This window comes from Callorhinus ursinus, unplaced genomic scaffold, assembly GCF_003265705.2.
Source record: "Callorhinus ursinus isolate GAN/ISIS: 27379988/994484 unplaced genomic scaffold, GSC_fseal_2.0 scaffold10, whole genome shotgun sequence".
Classification (NCBI taxonomy): domain Eukaryota; kingdom Metazoa; phylum Chordata; class Mammalia; order Carnivora; family Otariidae; genus Callorhinus; species Callorhinus ursinus.
The window spans coordinates 51,949,463-51,976,197 of NW_027397072.1; the positions used below are offsets into that span (position 1 = coordinate 51,949,463).

A 26,735-nucleotide genomic window follows, 5' to 3' on the forward strand; every position below is an offset into this window, starting at 1 on the left:
CAAAACCTACATGCAAGTAGTTATAAGAAAGAAGTTTCTAGTAAATTGGGGAGTTTTAAGAATTAGCAACTCTGTAAATTGAAGTTTGAGGAACTGATTTCCAGCACTGACGCTGCAGTGAACTGGTGTTCAGGGAGATGGCTTCCCCCCAGGAGCTAGAGGACACCCACAGGGGCCAACGAGAAGGCCCCAAGGTACAGGGCAGCCCAGCCCCCATGTGTGGCACTGACCTGGTGTCACCCTGAGGACCAGCCTGGCCCTTGAATTGATCAAAAATATCTTCCCAGCCCCTGCTCTCAGGTCTCCTTCATGATTTTAGAAATCTCCCCACAGGGCCTGTGAAATGCTGAATATGATAATGAAAATGAAGCCCATGTGCCTTGCAGCAACCAGACTGTCCCACCTTTACTTCCCGAAGCCCTCTCAAGTCCAGCATCATAAGGGAACAGAACTCTCCTGAAGGGTCCAGCACCCCCCGGGCCTTCCAGGAGCCTCTGAGAGGCACAGGGACTCGGTGATAATGAGTGTGCTACAGACCTGCCTTCAAGGATAACTCTGCCATCACCAGCCTCTGAAAAAAGCACCCCATCTCTCAGAACCCAAAAGGATGAACGACTATAACAGCAGTACCCAGCTGATTAAAAAAGATCTTGTATTATAAAGACTCAGCACAGCGCCAGACACTCAGCTAAGCCCTTGGTCAACATCAGCTGTTGCGGTTTTACTATTATTATCCTCAGCCTGTTATCAGAGAACCCCTCCCAATCTGGTCCCACGGCTCCCTCCTCACTGGGCTACATGAGTGAGTCCCACCTGTAGGGCCTTAGCTCTGCTGCACACCACACCCGAATGCTGGAATGCCCTTCCTTCCTCACCCTCCAAAGCCTTGGAGTCAGTCTGTGTGGCCCTCCTCCAGGAAGCCTGCCAGGACTGTCCTGTGCCCATCGTCGCTCCCTCCCTCACCTGCGGCTCCACCATTCATGCTTATTAGAGGCTGCCTTTTTTCCACAAGATGTCTGTGTTGGGGTAGATTAGTGTGAAGGGATTCCAGCCCCTGCCCCCTGTGCAGGTGGGGCGGAGGTCCCAGTGAAAGTGCCCCCACCCTCCCCACACACACCCTGCCCTGCACCCATGACCAGCAGAGTCACAGAGAGACCGTGGCAGTTGGAATTTTCTTCCAAGCCTTTTAGGATTTCAAACTCTCCAGGTGTTCCACAGCCTGAGACCCCTGTTGGCCTTCTCTAGGCCTTTGACTCCTCCCTTCTCCCCTCTCTCTCCTCTCCCACCCCAGGGTAGCACAGCCAGGCCTGCCGGTCCTCAGACGCTGGCTGACCCAGTTCCCAGACAAAGGCACCCCTGTGAGTAGATCACAAAACAGCAAGCCCATGCCTCAGTAAATGGCACCAAGAGCAGGAACCCACCCCCAGCGGCACCTAACACAGCCCTACCCTGCCATGCCCAGCAGGGAGGCTGGACCCCGCCCTCATGTTCAAGGCCCCGGGGCCTCCCAGGCTGTTCTCCCAGACCACCTGACCCCACAACAAGCAGGGCCATCAATCTGCAAGCCTGGTTGGTCCTGCCCACCACCCCCCACACTACCACCGGCACATACAAGGCCCGCAGCTCAATGACAGGAGAAAGGACCCACTGCCTGCCTATAAAGAGCCTGCTTTTGCCCCTGCCTGGAAACCTTCTGCACTTCATACATGAAACAAGAGAAAGGCCTGCCACAGGGACGTGGGCAGTCACTGCAACCCTTGATTACCTTCCCACTGCTAAACCACGAATCTTACCTCAAGTCCCTCCCCTCCCGTGAAGCCTTCCTCAAGAGCTCCCTGCTAGTTGCAGCTTCATTTTGCCAGCCCGCTTCTGGACTGTGCCGCTGCCCTCACCAGCCTGGACCGGGTGGGGAGAGGTGGCCGCGCCCAGGCTCCCCTGGGCTGGAGCAGGACACAGGGAGCCTTTTCCTCCCTGCTCCCCGGGGCACGGTCTGTCCATGCAAACACGTGCACACCTGATTCGAGCCCATCTCCCTTCCCTGCAGCCTGGAAAGCTCTCAGATTTACCCGTGGCTGAGTTCTTGAAGCTACAGGCAGGCCGCTCCCCAACATCTACCACTAGGCCAGGCCCACGAGAGGCAAGTCTCCAAAAAACGCTGAGTTGAAACACCAGCTCTCCAGGGCCCAGATGCTGGAGTCTATGTCCACCACGACCGTCCATGTACCTTCAGGCCTCGGAGCCCCCCTCGCCCACCTCACCTGTTCCTCCCCATTGTCTCATGGTCTTTGACCACCACATGGAGCTCGGAGCTCTGGTCCAAGGGGATGCCCTTGAGGTCCCACTCAAAGCCCTGGAAGAAAAAAGAGAAAACACATCTTAACTGGTGGCCCCCTAGGAGAGGAAACTGTGTCTGGTTCACCTTGGTCTCCCTCAGGGCACTGAACCGCTATCCACGAACAATGCTGGTGGGTGGATGGATGAACGAGTGAGTGAATGAATGAATGAATGAATGAATACAAGACTAGCAGGGTTCCAGAGCCTCAGAAGAGACAGTAAAAGCCAAAGGCAGCAGAAGAAAGAAGGAGGTCAGGCTCCCATGGCCCCCTCCCCCTAACTCAATTCCACCGATCACTGGGAAGCCAGGCCAGGAGCACAGCTGGGGAAAACGCATGGTGATCCCACAGGGTCTGCAGGGACGGAGACCAATGTGCTCGTGCAGAAGCCAGGCCCGTGGTGGGCAGCGTGAATCAGTGCCACACTAGGCATGCCTAGCCAGAGGCCCTGCCACTCTCCTCAGAGCAAAGGTAATCCTGTGCATCCCAACCGTATCGCACAAGGCGTCCTGAGCTTCCACGGACCCCCAGGGGGCCGTATGCGGGGAGCTGGCTGAGGCTCTGGTTAATCAGGGAGGACTGCGCGGAGGAGGCGGGCTCTGGGCAGGAAGAACAGCCTGTGTAAGGGAGTCCGGGCAGGCCAGAGAGCCCCTAAATGACCTGGCTGGTGGTTCTACCCGGCTGAGGAGAGCTGAGAGCAAGAGAACAAAAGATATCTCACCCCTCCCCGAGCCACGCCCACATCAGAGGACAGGCTTCTGTCTACCAGGCAGGCCAGGCCACCACCCCTGCTCCCAGGTTCCCAGCACCAGGCGGACTCAGCTGACACCCTGGACCGGCAGCCCCTCCCGCCTCCTTGACAACGCCACTGCGAAAGCCACCTCCTGCACCAGCCCCTGACTTGTCCCTGCAGAGACAGCGGCAGCAGAGCGAAAAGGAGGGAGAAAGGAGAGCCTGCCTACCTCATTCCACACGGGGTTCACGCTGTTCTTGATGACTTTGGTTCTCTTCTTCACTCCTGCGAGAGATACAAAGGGAGAGTGGAGAGACGTTTGCCGCCCTGCACCTCCCACCGACTGAGGGTCGGCTTCTGAGAGCTGAGAGCCTCACCAAAGCCCCTCGCCGGCCAGAGGACACCTCGCCAAACCAAGGGATTCCTGAGGCTCCCACCGGGCGGCAAGGAGGGGCTGATGCCAGTCACCAGACTTCCCTCTCTCAGCTCTGGGACTGAGAAAGAGCGGCCCCCCCACAAGCATGTTTTTAAAGGAAAATCCCCAGCCTGTCTCTTCTTAATGACTTTGTTACTGTTATGATAATGTTATTATACAACATAACAATAACAAATTCGGTTGTTAGGAAGTTAGGACTTTCTAAATAAAGTTGTTTAACTGTAAATTTTCTGACTCTAAGAATGAATGATCTTCTTGGAAAATGTTTTTCTTTTTAAAAATATGTACCTGCACCTATCCTATGATTCCATTTCTACGACACCCCGCCAGAAGAGGCAAATCCAGAGACAGAAATAGATTGGTAGTTTCCAGCGGCTGGGGGAAAGATGGGAATGGGGAGCGATGCTGCATGGAGGTTTCTTTTTGAGGTGATGACGTGTTCTGGAATTACAATGATGATGATTGCACATCCTGGTGAGTATACTAAAAACCATCAAAATTGTGTGCTTTTAAATGGTTAAAATGATTAATTTTAGGGTATGTGAATTTTACCTCAATTAAAGAACAGCCCCCTCACACACACACACACACACACACACACACACACACACACACACACACGTTTGCCTTGTAGGGGTCTGTCTGAAGCAGGCTGTCCCAAGGCTCGCAGTGGCTGGGCCAGTGGAAGGCAGAATGGTTTGGGGTAGACAAGAAGAAGAACTGACAGAGTCATGGCTGAGGTGGGACCCACCATGCCCCAGACGACAGCCAGCCAGAGCACCTCCTCTGGCGCCTTGGGCAATGGAGGAGTGGATGCGAGGCACAGAAAAGCCTAACCATGTCCCACCCTCCCGCTAAGCATCAGAACAGAAATGATTCGGTGTCCAGTGGATGATTAAAAGTGCTCCGTCAGACACAGAACTTACATTTGGCTTGGATCCTAAAGATCACCCAGTTCCACCCCACCTGTGCAAGACTCTTTAGTGGGAAGCCTCTGGTCTCACCTGGACCACTCAACTTTTACAGAGTCTGGACCATGAAAGCCCCGCAAGCCCCTGGAAACATCTCGCAGGACCTCCAAGTCCTCCTCCAAAGCTGAGCACTGCCAAGGACCTCCTGCAGGCTCAGCCCCCCTCTGGCCAGTTTCAGAGCAGGAAGAAAAGAAAAGCAGAGTGGGGTTAAGGATGCAAGCAGGGCTTGGGGGAAGATTTGAAGGAGAGAAACAGGAGAGAAAGAGAAAGCAAAGGAAAATTGTGGAGAAAGAGACATCTGAGGGAGAGAGGCAGAGCAGGGCTTGGTAGACGCCAAGGCAATTATGTTGAAACTGGTTGCCCAGCCCCCGGGGAGGGGGGGTCCTTTCGGAGATTTGGATAAAACTCCCCTGAAGTGGGGCAGGGTGAACTCCCAACCCCCTCTCATGGCCGGCTGCAAATCACAGACCACCACAGAACACTTATTTCCCATGAAGCCTCAGGGCAGAGGTTCTCAAACATTTTGATCACAGGACATAACTCTTCAAATTTACGAAGGAGCCCAAAGAGCCTTTATTTAGATGGCTTGTATCTAATGACCTTTACCAGATTGGAAATAACAACTGAGGCATTTACAAATATTTATTTAGGGGCGTCTGGCTGGCTCAGTGGGTAGAGCCTGGGACTCTTGATCTCAGGGTCATGAGTTCAAGCCCCACATTGGATGTGGAGCTTACTTAAAATAAGTAAAATGTTTTAAAAGTTAAAAATATTTATTTAGTAATTAATCTGAAATTAACAGTATAAACCACATCCATGTTAACATAAGTGACATATTTTTCTGAAAAGTAACTATAACTTCCGAAATGAAGGAAAAAGAAAAGTGCCACGGCTTATATTTTGCAAATCTCTTTCATGCCTAGCTGGATTATCATATCTACTTCTATATTCAGTCTATTGAGCCGTCTTGCTCTGGGTGACTTCAAGGAAGCAAAAACCAATGAGATATATACCTGGAAAGAGAGGCATATTCTAATAAATTTGCAGGTAACTGTGGACATCCTTCTTTGATACTACACCAAAAAACTCAACAAGTAGTATTTCCTGAAAGCAGGTAGATGGACATTTTGTACTCTGTTACATTCAAGTCCATGGCTCTGTCTTGCACTTTGAATGAATATCTTACCCAGACATAATTCTTGTTACTGGGAAAGTTTTTACTAATTGAGTTATGTAGACCTTCCAAAGGTTGACACACTTGATTGCATAATGCAAAAAAATCACATTCATTAATATTACCATCAATCTCATCAGCAAAGTCATTAAATACGGAAAAGCTGAAAGATACAATTTTCTACAATTCCAATTCTGGTTTGAAAGCTCAAATTTTATAATTGGCAACAAATAATAAATGTCTGCTTGAGGTGGAACGCTCACTCTTTCATTTCCAAGAAAATGTCAGTCAAATGCCCAAGTTTGAATAGGCTCAGTTTGTCAGTCATTCTCTCAAGTAAAAACAATATTCCATGAAAAAAAAAATTGGCTGGTTCAGCTTGCAACTCAAGCAGCCATACATGTGCTTCTTCTTGCAACCATCAGCATTTTTCAGTGTGGAGCAGACGTGCTCTATGCAAACTTCTGTCCCAACACTCAAAATATCAATAACACATGTACTTGAGAATCAAGATTAATAAAATTAGAGTGTCTGGGTGGCTCAGTGAGTTAAGCATCTGCCTTCGGCTCAGGTCATGATCCCAGGGTCCTGGGATCAAGTCCTGCATCAGGCTCCCTGCTCAGTGGGGAGCCTGCTTCTTCCTCGGCTCCTGCCCCCTGCTTGTGCGTGCTCTCTCTCTCTCAAATAAGTAAAATCTTTTTTTAAAAAAAGATTAATAAAATTAATCATTGTACCGCTTTATCAAGGACATTCCTCAACTAAACCAGATGTTTTTTTTTAAACTGCAAATACATGAGTGTGAAGAACAGGATGCCAAGTACAACTTGGCACCAAGGCCTCCCTAGTATTAAGATGTCAGCAGTTTTACCTTCCATCACTGTTGTACCATCAGTGCAAACGTTGACACACTGAAAAGGCACATAGCATCTTGAGGTTATTCTGAAAATCGTTATAACTTTGCTGACCTGCTCAAAGAGTCTTGGGGATTCCCCCCAGGAGTCCCTGTGACACACCTGACAAAACTCTCGGGAAATTCACTGCACATCTCAGCCTGTGATTCCTCATCTATAAGGTCCTAATGATACCTCTACATGGGGTTTTGTGAAAATTAAACAAGATAGTCTGACTCATGAAATGTGAGTTCATTTTACTTCCCCCCCCCCCCCCCCGCACCACTCAGATGCATCTAGAGAACTCCTACAGATTCGTCAATACCCGGCTCAATTGTCTCCACTCTGATAAGCCTCCCCTGCCTCTCCCAGACAGAGGTGGTTGACCACATATCAGAACGCAGGATAACTATGTGCTTCTGTGTCTTTCTCCACAACTGGACTATGGTCTTCAGAGGGCAGACACCATGCCTTACTCATATCAGTAACTGTAACATATAGCAAGGTGCCCAGTAATGGAATGCTCAGTGAATGGGTCTTTCCTTTCCCAAGTTGGCTACAAGGTCACTTTGTCACCAGGGGGATAGAACCACTCTTCTCAAGGAATGCCATCACACTGCATTAACAGTAGGGGAGTGTGTTGGTGGACAGAGGGAATGAGAGGAGTCACAATGAGAAGGAGATGTTCTGGGAGGGGCAAAAGTCATCTTCTCAAAGTTGGTCCAGGCCTGCCCTGGCTGAACCATTCTTGTGGGCCATGATGGTGTGTCTCCAGCAGTGGAGACAGACACAGTGTTGGAGTCGTTCAAATAATAGCTCCTGCTGTGTGACCTTAGGGAGGGCTTATCATCTCTCTAGGCCTTAGCTCCCTTGGTGGTAAATGGATAATAAGAAAATTCTTATGTCATAGGGTTTTGAGGAGATACAAGATTCAGTCTAAGTGTCAACTTCCCCTCCTCTATCAACTCCCCATGACCTACAAGAGTAACATGGAAAATCCCATCTGCACCTGCTCTTGAGGTGACCCTTGGGAAGCATTCTTGGTGCTCCTGGAGGGTATGAATTGAACAGTGGGGGCCAAGCCCTATACAAAGTGTCTTTCAAGCATTTCCCACTTTCTGCCTTTCTTAAAGATGAGGCGAACAAAGGCCCTCAGGGAGATTTCACTAAGTCTGGCTAGAAGGACCGACTCTGAGACCCTCTGAGTGACATTAAGGGAGGGGTCACTGAGGGGTGCTACAGCCCCAAAGAGGTGCCGGAAAGAAGTGAAACATTAACCTGGCACATCACATGACCGACAGACGCCAAGGAAAGGGAAGGCCTGCTGCTAATTAGGAAACAGTTAAGAAAACAGTCCCTTCCTTGTCATGGGTTTAGACCTGTCCTGTCCTTGATCATTAATTTTGGCCTTGAGAGATGTGGCTTGATGTGTATAATTTAACAGACTCAATAGTTAAAGATACAGGAGAGCCCACAGGTCATGCTGGGGTTGGGGACAGAGGACCATGTCCTCTCCCCAGATTGCTCTGAAGAATTAGGGGCCAGCAGGCCTCCATGAGAATCATGCTGTAGCCCCCAGGGTGTTCCTCCAGACTGAATGACTCAGGGAGGAAGAATGAACCTACCATGCAAGGACTCTTCTGTCCCCCACAGAAATTCTTCACTTGTTTCCCCAGGCTGACCTACCCTGACTCTACCCCACACCAGAGTCTCTCATTGCTGGATGGTGGTGTTTTTCAAACTGCCCACTGGGACCCATTAGTAGGCCATGACATCAACTGAGTAAGATGACCAATATGTCTTTTTAAAGACAGAATAAAGAAGAAAGTATCAGAGTACGTCTTTCACTGCAAAATTACCATTAGTTGAAACTTTAGGTTGTATTTTCATATACATATTCATATGTGCATGATGTCTTGATATAGAATATATTTCTTGTGGTGGATAACAATCCAAAATGTTTGACAATCATGCCTTAAATGAAAGTTGTCAGAGAAGAACTGAAGAACAAAGAAATCACCATCTTGGCCCTTGAGCGCCAACAGCCAAGGGATGTGACAAGAATGATAGAGCACACCATCCTGGTCCTGGTCCCCCACCGGGCCAACTCTGATGAAGACCACGGCTGTGGGCAGGAGGCTGAGGAGGGGCCTCAGAGACAGGAGCAGAACAAAGGTAAGAAGACAGCCCATCCTGCCCCATCCAGCCCCTGGGGCCACCTGGCTAAGCAGGGTCCCCTGAGGGGAGCCCCACATCTGCCGACACCCCAGCGTCAGACATAACCACAGCCTCACGTGAGGAGCCCCATCCCTACCCTTCTGCTCATCACCTGGTGAAGCGCACCTGTCAATGGCCAGAGTGCTGTCTCTCCAGGGTGCTGTCTGGGCCCCAGGCCTCACGCATACCTCCAGCCCCTTCTTGTAGGGAGAGGCTCCTTTCAGTGGCCCAGGATGCTGGGTAGCCCCAGGGCCGTGCACACCCACAGCGCTTACAGTGTGGAAGGGAGCACCCTGAGCTCTGGTAGAGCCACCTGGCAACCCCCCAGTAGCCCCGCGTCCCCACAACACAATTATAAGGTCACAGGAAGCAGACGGAATGCTTGTTTTCACGACACTTGATGACAGTGGAATCTTTGGGGCTGGTGGGATCATAGAGAAGACAAGCTGTAAAGCAGGGGTTTTCACTGAGGTGCGCACTCAGTCTGTAACATGGGCCCTTTTTATGCCTGTCCAAGGAGGGTTCAAAGAAAAGCTGAGGGATGCTGATTCATTTCCCAACACACCTCACAGACACCAAGGCCCACATGTCCATCAACAGATGAATGGATAAACAAAATGTGGGATATACAAACAATGAGACATGACTCAGCCTTAAAAAGGAACGAAATTCTGACACGTGCTACAACATAAAAGAACCTTGAAAACATTATGCTAAATGAAATAAGGCAGACACAAAAGGACAATATTATATGATACCACTTACATGAGGTACCTAGAATAGTCAAATTCATAGAGACAGAAAGTAGAACCGAGGTTTCCAGGTGCCGAGGGGAAGAGGAATGGACAGGTACTGTTTAATGGGCAAGGAGTTTCAGTTTGGGGATGGATGGTGGTGATGGTTGCACAACAATGTGAATGTGTTAATGTCACTGAACTGTACACTGCAAATGGTTTAAATGGTAAATGTCACGTTATATATATTTTATCAGAATAAGAAAAAAATTTAATCACAAAAAAGTGAAACATCTCAACACTAAGAGTCAGTTGCTATCCCTATTACACGGGGAACATTGACTCCCATGTAGGGGAATGATAGAAACAAAGGTGTCTAGATATTTATCAATACCTATCATGTGCCTGGCACTGTGTCGGGAGCAGGATCAATTAAAGGGGTTGCAGTAAACCACAGCCATACTGTTGTCATGGTCAAATGGAGAAAGAAGTAGTAACTGCTTCCTGGAACTGAAGATGCAGGGAAGATGGTCTGGTGTGGTAGCCTTCAAAGATGGTCCCATGAACCAGCATCCCAGCGTTCACGTCCTTGTATGGGGCCCCTCCACACTGATCTGAGCTGGCCCTGTGGCTCAAAGTAGGACCTGCAGTTTCTGCTTTCATGCCTTTGGGAGCCCTGAGTGGCCACGTAAGAAGTCCAGCTACTCTACGGGAGGGATCACGCTAGAGGCTTTGTGAAGGGGGAAGTCCCGAGGCTACACAGAGAGAAAGAGAAGCCCAAGAGTCCCAGCACCCCGGCTGGCGGGTAGCAGGAGTAAAGACGGTGACAGTCACAAGCTCTCATAAAAGTTCGGGAGGGTCTCAGAGAGGTATGTGTACACCCATGTGCATAGCAGCATGACTCACAGTAGTTAAAATGGGTAGGCAGCCGAAATGTCCACTGACAGATAAATGGACAAGCAAAATGTGGGGTACACATACAACAGAATATGATTCAGCCTTAAAAGGGAAGGGAGTTCTGACCAGACTACATCATGCACGAACCTCGAGGACACTACACTAAGTGAAAGTGGCCAGTTCCCAGAGACAGAGGGAGTTATTTAACGGGTAGAGATTTCAGCTGCGGACGATGAAAGAGTTCTGGGGACGGATGGTGGTGATGGTTACATGATACTATGAATGTACTCAATACCACCGAAGTGTACACTTAAAGATGACTACGATGGCAAATTTTGTGTTATGTATATTTTACCACATTTTCGTTAGAAGCCCAGGTGTGAGATGGTGAGGACACAGGCTGTGGGTCTGGGGCACGCTGACCAGCCTGGGTGGGGAAGAGGGAAGGGAGGAGAGAGCAGAACATGTCTCAGGTTCTGACAGGGATGCAGGCGTGGCTGGTGGTGCCATTCACTTCAAGACGGAGCAGAGAGGAGAGGAGATGGGGTGTTCCGGACTCCCAGAGAGAGAGAAGGGCTGTTTCTGCCCACAAGTCAGGAGACAAGACCTACTGTAAGAAGTGTGCGGCACCTTAAGATCCTGCAGGCCTGGGACGCCTGGGTGGCTCAGTCATTAAGTGTCTGCCTTCGGCTCAGGTCATGGTCCCAGGGTCCTGGGATCGAGCCCCACATGGGGCTCCCTGCTCGGCGGGGAGTCGGCTTCTCCCTCTCCCACTCCCCCTGCTTGTGTTCCCTCTCTGTCAAATAAATAAATAAAATCTTAAGAAAAATAAAAAAGATCCTGCAGACAGCCTTGATTAACTCCACAAATATGTGCTGAGGGATTGCTCTGTTTGGGGCATTCTGTTGACACTTCATTAGAATAGCCATCGGACAAAGAACATGATAAAAATTTGAAGTATCAGCACAAAACCAAAAGGCAATGGCAACAGAAAGGAGGAAAATGTCCATGGCTTCTGCTGAAGGAAGGTCTGCTGTAATTCTCGGCACAGACACCCTGCAACAAAAAGGAGCGGGAGACTCTGATCCTTGCCCACCATCTGCACCCTGACTCAAGCCTGCACACCCCAAGAACCGGGCAACTGTCTCTCCCCCCGACATCCCCAGCAGAGTCCAGCTCTTCTCACTTCAAGAACCTCACCCTCCTGTTCTTCTCACCCTCACCCTAATATTCATCTTTCTAAATCCTAACTGAAACCACCCTTTCCAGGAAACAGCTAGCCAGGAAGGTGTGGTGGCAGCTGGATAGACCAGATGTGATGGAATGTACTCTGAGAGGGGTAGTCTTTAAAGATTTTATTTATTTATTTGACAGACAGAGACACAGCGAGAGAGGGAACACAAGCAGGGGGAGTGGGAGAGGGAGAAGCAGGCTTCCTGCGGAGCAGGGAGCCCGATGCGGGGCTCGATCCCAGGACCCTGGGATCATAACCTGAACCGAAGGCAGACACTTAACGACTGAGCCACCCAGGTGCCCCGAGAGGGGTAGTCTTTGAACTCAAAAGGCCAATTAGAACTGGGGAAGAGATTTGAAATATCTATGACAAAATGTTAACATCCTTAATATATAAAGAGCACAACTAATTAAGAAAAAGACAACCCCCCAAAAAAACGGCAAATTAAAAAGCAATTCAGTAAGAAATAAATGCAAGTAGATAATGACATTTGAAATATCACAAATACTACTTGAACCTAAGATATGGTTAAAGAAGATTGTTAAAGTATGATCATGTTTTATGTTAGCAGGATTATAGGAAAATAAACCTTCATACTCCGCAAATGAGAGGGTAAAGCTGGTACAGATTTTCAGGAAAGCAATTTGGGAAATGCAGCAAATCCTCACACACATCTTTAACCTGTGACACGGCAATGCCACTTTCAGTATTTACCCAAAGAAAATCGTTAAATATGCAGACAAAGACTTCATCACCAGGATATTTCTTACGGTGAGAGTATCACTTGAGTGATGGCCATAAGTATAAAAAATTTGATATAATCTAAGTATACATTAGTAGGGGATTGGTCCACTGAATTTGGGTGCAGCCATATATTAAAATACTATGCAGACATTTTAAAAGGTATGTAAAAGAATATATATCAACATAGAAAGATGCCCCTGGTTTATTGTTGAGTGAAAATGTAAATATTCAAACATTTGAAAAAAGGTGTCTGGGATGGGATTATCTCTACGGAGGAAGGCAAGGAGTCTGGGACTTCTGGTGGAACGGTGAGACTGGTCAGGTTCCAGTCCTTGTCCTGGGTAACATACATGGATAGCCCCCTCTTCATTTACTCATTAGAGCTGGTGTCTCAACCCTGGCACTGTGAACACTTGAGGCTGGATAATCCTTTGTTGTGGGTGTTGCAGGGCAGTCCTGTTCGCTGTTGATGTCTAGAGGCATCTCTGGTCCCCACCCACTAGACGCCCATAGCAGACCCCGACCCCTACCCCACCCAGTGGCAACACCCCAAAATGGCTGAGAGTCAGTGCAGTAAAGCATATATTTATATAGGGTGTACTTTACTCGGGTGTTAAATTTCACAACTAAAATTGTCTTTTTGAAAAAGAGAAAAAAAGAATCTTGGAGGAAATATATCAAACCGCTAAGTTAATTCGAAGTACCAGGATTTGGGGCCATTCTTTACTCTTTACATCATACCTTTCCGTAATAGACCCTTTTTCACATTGAGTACGTATTATGTTCACAAAAAAGAAAGTAGAATGTTATTTTCAATGCTTTAAAGTCACTTTCAATGTATAAAAGGCCAGATTCAGAGGGTACAGTGCCCTGCAGCCCACCTTCCCTCTACAGGTGAGTCACATCTGCCCCTCAGGAGTGCTTCCACCTTCCGAGGGTTCTATAAGACCCCTCAGGCTCCTGCCCAAAGCCTCAAGATCCCCCAAGAGACAGAAGGGAGGGGAGGAGGGCTAAGAGGGAGGGGCCAACTAGAGAGACAGGGGGAGGAAGAGAGACCCCGACAGGTTGAGGGAAGGGAAGGAGCAGTAACGAGTCCATTTTCTCGCTGGTGAGCCTGGATGAAGCAGGGTAGAAATTCACCAAGGCAGCTCACAGGAGATCGCACCCTCAAAGAAATAAGATGTCTGAGCTCCAAGGGAAGGAGGATCTGGTTTTACTCTTGCATGGATCCCCAGCACCTCAAACAGCATTCAGCACATAGTAGGTGCTCAATAAATATTTGTTCGGTGAACTAAATGCATGAATGGAGGGACATAAATAATCACATTAGCTGGTGGAAAACGGGCAGGGCAGAAGAGAGGTACAGATGGTTAAATGCTATAGGAAATGAAGCTGCTCGTTCACGTAGATAATCAGTCAAAACTATCTGCCACAGCCCAGGTACTCATAGGAGTTCTAGTTAACTAGTTATTTAATTAATACAAGAACAGAGGAATGATAAGTATTCATTAATAGCCCCCACCCCGAACACTTGAGAGAGGGAATCCAGAAAGTGCCCTCGGAGTCCAGCTCCCAGAGCTCATAGTCTATTTTGGGAGGTGGGTCCTGAAATTACATCCGTGCCCGGAATGCCCTGGGACCAACTGCAGGGAAAGTGAGGCCGCCCGGGCACATGCATTTCGGGCTGCAGGTGGAAGCCAAGCACACAGCACAGGCTGGTTTCTCTGCAAGCAGGCCACAGCCCCTCCGTGCCAGGAGGGGATGGGGCTCAAGACTTCTCGCCCCTGACCGCACATCTGAAACGTTGGAGAATTTTTAGAAACCCCTCCAGCGATTCAAGAGAGGAGGGCTAAGGAGGTTGGCCATGGTCTTTTTTAAAGCTCTCCCCAAGATTCTGATGTGCAGCCAGGGCTGAGCACCCCAGCTGAAATGATCCATAAGTTCTGGGTCTGATTCTAATGGCCTCTCTCCCTAACCATCAGCTCAGCCCCAGACTGCAGCATGAACAGCCTCTGGGGTGGGAGTGGAGGAAGGAATGGCATTAATTTCACATTTCACCAACTCTCACGTCAATTTCTCTCAAGGTGTGGTTCCAAAATGTTCTGCATGGAGTAGTTGTTAAGTGCTGAGTCTCAGGTCACTTGGACCTGCTGGATCAGAAGCCAGGAATCTGTCTTGCAAGCACACTCTCCAGAGGATGCTCAGGCACAGGAACGTATGAGGACTATCACCCCGGACTGCATAAGGCTTCCAGGTACCTCTAAAGGATGGCCAGAGCCTGGGCCAGAAAGAACACAAACACTGCAGAGCACAGAGCTCATGCTGCTCCTGAGGAGTCAGGCACCCTGAGCGGGGATCTGAGCGCTGAGCACGGGCTGGCTGTGGTGAGTGCTCCAGCAGGCCGAGCAACGTGTTGTACATAGAGAGAGAAGAGACTAAGGAATGCCAGAGGAATCCTGAGTGCCTTCTCGGAGAAGGTGGCATTGCAGCCCAGCCTTGAAAAACAACAGACTTTGAATGGCTGGAGATGTTACATTCCATTGTGTTTCAGTTTTGCTAGGAGCTTATCAATTACCAAAAAATAATAAAGGGTGGGGAACGCAGACACTGGGTGGACAGCAGCTGCATGGGGTACCCGGGCCAGGGCAACAGCTAAGAGGGGTCTCAACAGATTTGGCCACCTTCCAGACTCAAGGGCATTGCCCACTCCAAGCACTCCCTGCCGTGTCCACTGACCTGGACACATATAACTTGTCCAGGTTTCCATTTCCTTATCTGCAGAATGGAGAGACTGGGAGCTACCACAAGACTATTCCAGAACCAGGGCAAGAGAGCTGTGAACAGATCCCAAAGCATCCAAGAGACCTAGGCTGCTGTAAGCCCCTGGTCTCAAGATCCTTACAGAACTTCTTTTCCCGCCAAGGGTGGACCCACAGTTTCTATAAGGGAATGAATGGCTTAGGCAGATGAGCTAGCGACCTTGTCATGAAGTGGCATTTCATAATAGGCACCCAGGACTGTCACCAGTTAATGCAAATAGCAATGTTTTCTAAAATGTTTTGACTCACACTTTTCAAAAGAGAGATAAAATGTAAATTGTCCCATTACAGAGAATAAAAGCAAGTAGTTCTCATTTTGCCAAATTGTGTCTACCATCTATGATCATTATTAACCCGGGGAGCTTGGGGACCAGATGGAGATCATGGGTCAGAGCTAAAGAGCCCCCTGGTGCCCTCACTGTTTTCAAATCTCATGAAAACACCAGCCACTTTTCCCTCTACTTTTGACCATCTTTTGTGATGCACATATTTTTTAATTCCACAAAACCACAGGATATGACTCCTGGTAAGAGAGAAACCCCTTCTCCGCTCCTTATGTATCATTCTTTGCAGCACTGGGCTCCTGACTCACAGCCATTGTTCCTTCTCTTAATTTTAACATATCCTTCCTCTTCCCTTTGCCCCTCCTGAGACACTTCCCCCCATGGGAATGTTTGCCTCAAAGAGGATGGGTTAGAGATGCCCGGTGAGAAGGGGAGTTTCGAGTCCTTTGTTGCTCCAGAGAGAGAGAGAGAGAGACCCTCCCTTGTCTAAGCACCTCATGTAGGTGCATAGGCTCTTTGAGACATGGCGGGTTCAATATGGCCAGTGTTCAATAAAGATGGGCGAATGAATGAGTGAATGAACGAAATCAAGACACAGTTTCAAAAACACACCATCTACACGCCCAGTCTCTAAGTGATCCTGATTCCTCCCTCTACTGTGCACCTATCTTTCTTTTCCCACTTCCATCCCCACTGCCCGGTAAGGGCTTGAACTTTATTACCTCTCGGTATAGGTCTTAAAAAAGTAGTAACTGTTGACAAACTAAGGCCCTTTCCGTTTTCCAAAATTTCAGAGCACTATGGTATTCATCATGCTCGGTTTCATCCTCCTCGTCCTCCCAGCAGGGCTGAGATTTCTGTCCCTGTGCCGTGGGGCTAGGGTTAGTGCCGGAGCGGTGGCCGCAGACCCGGCCGCGCGCGCCAAGAGTCGGGTGGCGCGGGTGCGGCGGCCACGGGGCTCTCACCTCGGAAAGTCAGGCTGGCGACCGGGTCACTGCGCCGGTCCTTCTTCACACTGGGGAGGTTGCTGGCCCTCACCAGCAGGCAGCACAGCATGGTTCGGGCGCGCAGGGGCGCGCAGGGGCGCGCGGGCAGGACGCGAGCGGGAGCGGGAGCAGAGGGCCCAGAAGCCAGCGAGCGAGCGCCCGGCTCCGCGGCGCCGGTGCCAGAGGGGAGCTGTCGCCTTCGCTGTGCTTCCGCGAAGTCCCCGCGCCTGGCCGCGGCCGCGGGGAGGACACCGGACACCCGCTGGGCGGACCCTCCCCCCCCAACACCGACGGACCCCGCCCCGCCCCGCCCCGCCCTGCGGCTGGTGGGCAGGACCCGGCCGGAGTCAGAAGCGCGCGGGTTGGGGCGCCGGTCCCCCTCGGCGGCTCCCCGCCCGGGGCCGGGAACGGAAGCGCCGCTGACGTGGGGCGCACGGCTGGGCCAGGCCGCGGCGACTCGGCGCCCGCCGCCCCGCTCGCCCGAGCCCCGAGCGCACCAGTGCGGACCTGGCGGGCGGCCGCGGCTCTGACCCCCGCTGCGCCCAGCCGGGTCCCGCACTCCCGGGGCGCTGCGACACTGGGGCGAAGGAGGAATGAGCGAAGGCCGGAGGAGGGGACATCCGGCCGCAGGAACGCGAGTGTCTGTCTGTGGCAAACGACTAGTTGGAGCGAGCGCTGGAGGAGCGTGCGGAGGGGCGGTGCGACACGCTGCACCCTGAGCCCCATTACCTGCCCTCGGTGCTCAGGCGGCAGTTCTGGAAAGACTCCCGGGCCCGAGCCCTCGCGAACTCGCCTCTCAACTTCCCCAAGCAGTCTGGGGTCGTTGTCGTTCGTTGTCCGACAGAGACCGCGGAGGTCTCTGTCTAAAGGATACTGCGTTCCCTGGAGCACTGGGTCCCCTGCCACAATCCCGACAGCACCCTCCAGGCCCCGCACCCCCACAGGGGGAGGAATTGCGTTTAGCCTGGAGTGGAGACAGCCCCGAGCACGTTTTCCGTGTTCTGTCAGGCTCCTTTCCAGCTGATGGACTTCTGGACCACAGGAGCCTGGGCTTCTCCTCTCTATACCCCTACATCGCCGGCACCTAGCACGGGGCAGGGCCCTGTCCCTTCTCCACCTCCGCACTAGTCCTTAGCCTAAACTCAACGATTAGTCATCATTCTGCTTTGTAACCTTTCGACTCGCTGTCCCCTCCCTTATTTAGAGGATCCAGCATTTTCATGCAGCTAAACCATGACCTGGTGAAACCCGACTCGGCCTACGCCACCCTAATGACTAGAGGTGTTGGAGAATCACACAGCTAACCTGTCCCCGACACTTGATCTTCATGACCCGTGACTCAGGTGGTCAGGTGGACCCTTCCTGCTGCTCAGCAAGCAATCTTTCCACAATCTCTTTAGAAACCACCGTTTCATACGTTTCTCTCCCCAAACCTACAATATGCTATTGCCATCCTTACTCTGTTTGCTTCCTATTTAATGAGTAGAGAACTGCCCCTGGTTCCCAGCCTCCTAACCCCCATCAGCATCTGCGCCCAAAATCCTTTGCCTTCTCTCCCATTTTTATGAATGAAGCATCTATACTCCTAAGACCAGCTGGCCATGTGGGCACTAGACCCTACCCTTCTCATTCCTTCAGTGACAAGTCTGAGGCTGTCTTCTCCCCAAACTTAAAGGCTATACTTTTTCTCGCTGGCTGGGGACCTCGGCCTCCTGACTCTCCCACTCTCTCTGGGTGACCCCACCTATCCTCATAATGAGGTGGACACTTGCTTCCTCTCCAACATTCAGACCTCCTTCCTACCTGCTCCAAGTAGATCCTGCTCTATCAGAGCCCATCTCCTCACAATAGCTATTGCTAATGTCCTGAGTCTTCTCCAGGAGGGACGGGCTTATCCTCTTGAGAATAAGGAAGCATGTGGATCCAGTTGCCCATGAGCTCTAGGATGGAGCAGATGCCAATGACAGCAGACCAGAGAGAAAAATGGGTCCAGGGTGACTGTGGAACTGTATGCTATATATGTTCAGAGCCCGCCATGTCTCTGGATCACGTCTCTGGATCGTGCCGGGGCCCAGTACTCAATGGGAGTTCCTTCCCAAGGGGGCAAGTATTGGGAATGAAGATCACTTTAAGGCTGTTTATTATTAAAGTCCACTTGAGGCAAGACTTCACTTACTAGAAGCCTCAATCTTCCATGCTGATACCCCTGACTTCGGTAGCATCGGTGCACCCACAGCATCCAGATGCCTCCCCTGAGGCATTTCCTCTACTACCCTCTCCCGCCTGCGCCACGGCAGGGGCCTTCTAGCTGGTCACTTCTGGCCCATTATTGATCCTAAAACAAATATGATTAGGCTCAAAGGCCTCCCTTGTTCTTGGGATAGAGCCCAGACCCCTTACCTCAACCCGCTGGGAAAGACCACTCCACCCCTCGCTCGGAGTCCCCGCTTCAGTGGCTTCTCAGTTTGGGGAACATGCTGAGCTCTCTTCCAACTTGGGAGCTCTGCTGTCCCCTCTGCACACAAATGCCTTCCCCGCTCTCTTTCCAGAGCCACCCCCATTCATCCTTGGGCCTCAGCTTACAGATCGCTTCTCTGGGGAAGCCATGTCTGACATCCTGGTCTAGATTGGGTCTAGACTGGGTCCATCTGGCAAACAATCGGACAGCCGCACTTTTCCTTCTTGGCACTCATAGCAATTGTAAGGAATCACTAGCTATAATCACCTGTTTGAGGTCTAGCTAGATGGCGGAGTCAATGAGGGGAGAGACCAAGGCTGTTTCAGTTGGCCAGGTGCTCCCTGTGCACATTAAGCGCTGGCCTGGGGAGCGGACCATGGACTTGGCTCCCCAGTGGCCCTTCGGTCCCATGATGAGGCTAAGCCGATGGTTCTCCAGGAGGGCAGTACTGCCCCCTGGGGGATTTCTGGATATGATGATTTGGGATTTTTTTTTTTTTTTTTTTTTTTTTTTTTTGCTGTCACAGTGATTCCAGGCTGTGTCCCTTCCCCCCAGCCCCCCAGCCCTGCCACCACCTCCTGCTCTGATCTGTCAGGGGCAGCACAGGAAATCTGTAGGGAGCATATCTAATATTTCCGGAGGAATATTCCAAGGGACTTGTACAAACATTTGGCTTGTGTCCAAGGAACAGGGGCTCCACACGTCTGCTCTGTAAACCAGAAAATCAGCAGCTGGTGGCCTGAGCCCGGGACACTTCCTGAGGCCTCTTTGCCATCCCCAATCTCCAGCCTCCCAGCCTGGCTTCCGTTCGCTTCTCCCTGATGAGATGGCTGACTGTTCCTTGGAGACGCCTTAGCGCAGCCAAGGCCTAAAGGGGGCTTCCTCCCAAGGGGACTTGTATCAGGAAAGCAGTTCTCATGGACAGTGTGCTGGGACCTCAACTTGTCCCCCTCCTTCTGTGTTCTCCCCTTCTTCCACGGAAATTTTGCATCGTTTTACCTGGACACAGGGCCAGCCAAACAGAAAGGCTACATTTCCCAGCCTCCCTCACAGCTAGATACGGTCATGAGACCAAGTTAGGGTTAGGGTTAGGGTTAGCTGGTGAGCCATCACCAACCATGTTGTCAAGGGGACCCCTGGGGATAGCAGAGCAATAAAACAGAAGGATCTGGGGTCCCGGACAGCCTTGTGGGTCAGAACCATACAGGCCAGGACTCCCCACACATCAACCGTTAGGTGAGTGAGAGAGACTCTCGTGTTCACGGCATCTTTACTTAAGATGTGTTAACTGCAACAACATTTCAGGGCTGATAGAGGTAAGGGGGAGCGCTCTCCAATTTGCCCCATCACCCCATCGGTGTAGTCAGGGATAGGTGCTTACTGAGAATCCCAAGTGAGAGGAGACTGCCTGTCTGTTGTCCCAAGAGCCCAGGACTAAATTCTCCAAGACAGAATAAAACACTGTGCTTCAGATGCTGTCACTGGTGTCCCCTGGGGATGCATCCGGCCTAGAGACTTATTATCTTTGAGCAACACAATGTTTTATAACAAAATCATACCTTAATTCAATGTTAGGAGATTTCTCATGCAAATCTGGATGGATAGCTTCTCCTGAAAACTCCGAGTACCTGGCACATGGGCCCCAAATCTCTGCCTGACACTGATTATCTGGCCCCGGTGACCAGGGCATGCACACTCTCAGCTCACCCTACTCACCACCACTCACCCGACATGCGCGTGCTTTTCCCTCTGGCTCCCACTGGCCTGGGAGTGTTTGACCCCTGCCCTCTTCTGTCACCTATTAGGGATCCTACCTCCCTGCCCCCGTGGGAGAAGAGGTGCTTCTTACACGGCCTCTTCTCGCTGCTGGAGTTGGGCCAGCTGGCCTCCTCTAGCTCGGGTCTCTGTTTTTACCAAGGCCTGATGGGGGGGTGACCAGGAAGCAAACAAACCTTGCCTCTCTGCTCAATGACATCAACCTTGAGAGGAATGCTCTGCCTGTGAGTTTATAGGACTCCTTTAGGGGCACATGTGCCAAAGCCCAAAAACTTCCAAGAGTATGACTGGTCCAAGGCATCCTTGTGCCCCTTCCCCTCACATTCATTGAAGAGTCTGTGTTCCATGGGTATCCCAATCCAAAGCTGGGATCAAAGGGGCACGTGTGTGTCCACCAAGGGTGTAGAAAGCACAGGGAGTAGTGACTCTGGCTACGGCCATGATGGTGGGACTACCTGGGATGACCCATCTTGCAGTGGGAAGAATCAGGCGGCCCTGGGCTTCCATCCCAGCCCCCACTTTGGTAGCTGTGTGCCCTGAAGCATGTGACATGGCCTTCCAGCTCCGAAGGGGCTGCTCCAGGAGGGTCAGCCAGAGGAGACAAGACCAGGGTCCCTTGAGGCAGAGGAGATGGCCGCTCGCCACTGAGCCCATTGTGCCCAGTCTGGAAGGACCGTAGCTGGACAAACCACTGATGAGTGGAATGACCAGGTAAAAGAGGTAGTGATAGTCTACTTGGGTGTGTGAAGTGATTTCTTAGTACCTGTACAATACATATCAACTATAATAATAATTAGAATAAATATATGCATAATCATATATAATAACAGTTATATATAATTGAGTGCCAAGCAGTATTCAAAGAGACGGGGCTCCAGGGTGTGAGCAGACCTGGGTTCAAATCCTGCCCCTCCATTTTACTGCTTGTCTCTTGAAAATCAAAGCTAAGACCCAAAGGAGATCGTGAAGTGGTTAAAGACGGGGCTGCGCAGCCAGATCACATGCACTTGATTCCCAACTCCATGACTTACAAGTGTATAACTTAACCTCTTTGTGCCACAGTTTTCTCGTCTATAAAGTGGGGGTGATAATAGTTGCTATTATATACAGTTACGAGGAGGGTTAAATGTCTACATACAAGTGCCTGGTACAAATTATAGCGGGAACTTGAAATAGCTCATGGTAAATGAGTTCTATGTAGAACAGTGCCTAGCACCTAGTAAGCTGGGTATCAGTTAAATATGTCTCTTTCAAAGGGTTGTTGTGGGGTTTTAAAGAAACAGCATCAGAAAATGGCACATTGTTTGTGCTTAATGAATGCCCATTCTCTCTTCTTGGGATGAATACACATTTTTAAAATCAGAATCCCCCATGTTTTGGTCATTTGTCTTACAGTGCACTCCCTGCAGCCTTGTATTCCCCCCCCACTTTGACTCAGCCCCATGCTGGATACCCCAAACACTGCCCCCCACTCCCAGTTGCTGGCTCAGGTCCAGGTCGCCCTGGCTGTGGGAAGCACATGGTATGCTTTCCAAAGCACTTTCTTCTTCATGAGCCATGGGTGCTGAGAACAACAGAGGGCAGTGAAGAGGGAGGTGTGGTGAGGAGGGGAGGTACTTTGACCCCTGTGTGACCTTGGCCAGGCTCCTGCACTTCTCTGGGCCTATTTGCTCATCTCTCAGGGGGAATACTATCCCTGCCCTTTGGCCTCATAAAGCTGCTGTGAGCATGGAATGAATTTGTGCATGCACAGCGTGGGTGTCCTTATGGGATATTATATTCAGGCAGCCAAAGGATCACAACCTGATCACAACCACAAACCTAAGGGCCAGGGAAGGCCAGAGCCGGGCTCCCTGTGTAATCTTTCTGTGTAATCTCTTCTGTGTAATCATTCACCAATCTGGCCCTGGCTGAGAGAAGGAGGCTGAGCAGGCCTGAATGCTGTGGGGAGGCCAAATTTGGACATGGGTTAAGAGCTTGGCCAGTGCCGGAGGTGGAATGTGTCCAGGGCTGGGGAAGGGAGGGACTGCATTCCCCGTGACTGCCTGGCAGTGACAGCCACGACTGACTGGGAGTGGGGGACTCCAGCCAGCCCCCTCTGGGGAGCACTCACAGGCAGCACAGACAACTACTTCCTTTCTCCCTGGGGAAGTGGGAGCCCACCCAGAGAAGTCAGGCTGCAGGCAAAGGGCAAGAGTGCAGACTGACATCAGGGAGATGGGGGCAGGGGCTGTCACACCAGCCACACTCCTGTGGGCAAAGCACTTGAGGGGTTAGAAAGTGCTTCCCCATACATTATTCATTCTTTCCTTTCTCCCGCTAGGGTTCAGAGCCTGGCCTGGGTAGAGGGACTTCATAGCATGAAGCAAATCTGTGGGTATTGGGTGAGGGGGTTGAGAGATGGGGGTTGTGATCAGGGAAGGAAAATCTGGTTCAGACTGAATGGGCACCAGAGGAGACAAGAGCCCTGAGAACACAGGCAGGGTTACACAGTGCCCTACCCTCCTTCAGGTTCTGTTATGCACTGGACAGGTCTAGAGGGTGCCATTCACAAAGCCCGCTCAGCCCTTGGGCTAGGGCATTTCGCCGGGGAAGGGGTGCTGGGACAAGAGGCAAATATTCAAAGCACAGGGTTTTCCCCTCCCTCCCAGGTGACACGACCCTCCTTCCCCTCAGCCAGCCAGGGGGATATTCACAGTGGGAATGGTGCTCCCCAGAGTTGAGACGAGGGGCCCAGGGCCCTCCATGAGGCTGCTGGCCTGGCCTGCCCAGTGCCGAGGATGTAGTGGAAGTGTGGAGGCCCCCCATTCATGCTTTTGTCTTCCCCCTGGAAACACCTGGATAAAGTTCATTTCCGGAGGCAACTGTGGGAAACTGGTCGAGAACAGGTCAAAGCAGAATGTTAGCAGGAAAGCCCAGCTGGCGTGTCACCTCCCACTCCCCCCTCTGTCTCTCCTCTTGGCTCAGGCTGTTTCCCAGGCCACAGGCCCCCGAGAAACCCCAAATTTCACATCCAGGAGTGTGTGTGCCTATGTCCCTGGTAGAACACATCTGTGTGTGCTATTGTGGACACATGCCTTGGTTCTCTGAATCTCTACCCCTTGAAACACCGGGGATGTCACATGCGCTCCTGGGTGGATATGTGTCTGGGAGTACATGTGCACATGGGCGGCTGGGAACAGGAAGATCCAAGAGCTCGAAAACACAGCTCTGCTGAATGGCCAGGGACCAGTCATTGCTACGATTCCTGGGGGCCTGGCATGAAGCCAGGTCTTTGAAGAGAAGGAAAGTGACAAGTCATGGAGACAAAGAGCAAACCCACTGGGCTGGTGGGGAGTGGACTCTCATACTCTGGTCCTTCTCCCCCAGTATGGCTCCAAACCCAAAGACCCAGCTGGGTAGACCACAGCTGTGACTTGGCCCTGAGGGGGTTCCAGGTAAATAGACCAGTGCTGGCCCTCACCTCCTGGAGCAAAAGTCCACTCCATGACCATAGGAAAACTGTACTGTGGGAGGTCCCAATCGGATAGGGGAGCAGGCTCCTTTGTTCGAGGATGATGAAGATAGCACTTCCCAGATACCACTCCCCTACAAGTTCCCTCTGGTGGGGAGGGGAGGGGAGGGGAGAGGAGAGGGGGAACGTTCCTGGAGGTTGGTGCTGGTGTCAGCTGTGCCAGCTGCTAAATTTCTTCCATCCTGTGCCCAAAGCAGGAGTAGGACCCCGGCGCCTCTGCCCCCAGTGGCCGGGGCCTGCCAACCCAGCGTGTGATAGAGAGCTGGGGCCTAGGAGAGCCGCCAGGCCCAGGCCCCTGGAGAGAGCTGGGCTATACATAGGCCTGAGACCCAGCCCTCCGGGATGCCTGCAGTACAGTGCTGAAAGACCTCTTTTAAGAGGTCCAGAAGAGTGAGAGGAGAGATGCTGGCCCCGGCCTCCCCGCCCATAGCTCCAACCTGGACTCAGCTTCCAGGCCCCAGAGCAGTGCAGTTCAGCCACCTCTCTCCTTGCCTGTTTCCCTCTGGGTCGTCCCTTTCCGAGTATGCGGGTCTCTGCGACACCCAAAGTCAGTCTGGCCCGGGTCGTGGAGTCTCTTCTCTCCCATCCCCGAGCTCGTGTGTGGAGGTCCAGGAGTCCCCTTCTCCGACCCGCACCCTCCCCGCCCTGCGGAGATGCCGGCCCCTCCTACCTGCAAACACCGCAGAGCAGTAGGCATCGCTGATGTCGGTGTCCGGGGTGTGGACATTCTCGGCATAGAGGATGAAGACCCTCAGCATGACTGGCACGAGTTAGGGCCCCGTGCGCCCAGGGCGCGCGGAGAGGGCTAGGGAAGGTCGGGGAGGAGCGAGTCTCCTCAATGGAGAAGACTGGACGAGGGAAGCCGGCAGGGATCACTGGCTCCTGGCTCAGATCTTCTGCTGTTGAAGAGAAACAGGCCTGCCCCGGGCTGCTCCAGTGGGCTGCACTCGGTCCCCGCCCCAGCCGCGTTTACCCAGCGTGTCAGCAGGCGCTCAGAACACAGGGGCTTCTGCTCGTCTTCCACCCCCGCCGCCCTACCCGGGCTCGGCTGAGCTGTAATTCAATGCTCCGGCCGCAGACTCTCCCAATGACAAGGCGTTTTGCACCTGGCCGGCGAACGCCGGACCGGGCGGCGGCCGCGATGGCGGGGGGCTGGCCCAGGGCTCCGGACGCCCAGCGCAGTCCAGATCTCGCTCCCGACAGGAGAAAGGCTCAGTCCCTCCCCCGACCTTCCACCCACCCCGGCCGCGTGCCTCGCCAAGCCGGTCACCTCCTCCCGCCGCGAGGATTCGAGCACTCTGGGTCGGAGTCAGGCGTCTGCCGGCTGCTCTGAGGACCAGGTGGGGGCGGGCGCACGGACCGCGCTTTCCCGAGAAGCCCGGAGCTAAGGAATCTCATTGACCGGCCTCGTCTGGCTGCCTTAAAAACTCTGTCCCCCTTTTTTCTGCTGTAAAAGCAGCACCTGTTACTTTTAACACAAAAAGCATAAAGGAAAGAAATCTCAGTCTGAAAAAAAATAGTATTAACATTTGGATATTTACCAATCCAGGCTTTTTCCTCTGAGTGTGTGTCTGTGTGTGTAAATTACACTATTTATCACATTTCTGAGATCAAAGTATATGCAGTTCTGAGTCCTGCGTTTTTATGTAATATTTTCTTGCATCATTATAAATTTTTCACAATTTTTCAATAACTACATCATTTTGTATCATATGAATGTACTAGACTTACCAAGCTTTTTCCCATTGTTAAACATCACTATTATAATAGTGAGACATACTTTTTTATATAAAAACTGGGATATAGGCCCATCTTGGGCCCCTTCTGCTAGTTCCTTAGGTTGGATTCTCAGCCTTGGAATGATAAAGTTGCAGGACATGCCTTTTTTTAGGTCCTAGTACCTATTGCTAAATTGCTTTCTGGGAGCTGTATAGATCCACACTCCCAGAAGTTGGATGACTCACCTTCTAAAGGGGGCAACTTGGATGGGTGTGCAGTCATCAGCCAAACTTCTTCCCCAGCAACCCATGGAGGTAGCACACACACCCACGGCCAGAATAGGAAGCTATTTTGTCCCATAGCCCAAACTAGGTGGGAACAAGACTCCCAGTTGTTCATTTAACAGGCATGTATCAAGTCCTACAACATGCCAATACTGTCCTGGGTGATGGGGACACAATGATGAGCAGAAGTGGCTTGGTTCCTGTTATGGGCTGAATTGTGTCCCATCCCCCCAAATCCGTAAGTTGAAAACCCATACGTTAATCCATATGACCTAACCCCCCAGTTAGGAATGTGACTGTATTTGGAGTTAGGGCCTTTACAGAGGTGATTAAGTTAAAACAAGACTGTGGGTGGGTTCTAGGGGCGCCTGGGTGGCTCAGTTGGTTAAGCGACTGCCTTCGGCTCAGGTCATGATCCTGAAGTCCCGGGATCGAGTCCCGCATTGGGCTCCCTGCTCAGCAGGGAGTCTGCTTCTCCCTCTGACCCTCCCCCCCCATGCCCTCTCTCTCTCTCTCATTCTCTCTCTCAAAT

The 26,735-nt window shown here is 51.4% G+C and overlaps 1 protein-coding gene across 23 annotated transcripts in view; it reads right to left on the bottom strand.

The window, feature by feature from the left end:
• Nucleotides 1–25,385, bottom strand: part of DYSF (dysferlin) — a 205,960-nt gene extending 180,575 nt beyond the window's left edge. For 12 of the 23 annotated variants that reach the window (XM_025868435.2, XM_025868431.2, XM_025868434.2 and 9 more), the window contains exons 1-3: nucleotides 16,432–16,698; nucleotides 3,296–3,351; nucleotides 2,259–2,350 (exon numbers count right to left, since the gene is read on the bottom strand). In XM_025868435.2, the coding sequence (XP_025724220.1) occupies nucleotides 2,259–2,350; nucleotides 3,296–3,351; nucleotides 16,432–16,522 (239 nt within the window). In that variant the 5' untranslated portion in view covers nucleotides 16,523–16,698. Of the gene's footprint in view, nucleotides 1–2,258; nucleotides 2,351–3,295; nucleotides 3,352–16,431; nucleotides 16,699–17,181; nucleotides 17,371–24,870 lie in introns of those variants that run through there. The other 11 variants (XM_025868437.2, XM_025868433.2, XM_025868436.2 and 8 more) reach the window with 4 other exon arrangements.
• Nucleotides 25,386–26,735: the final 1,350 nt, after the last annotated feature.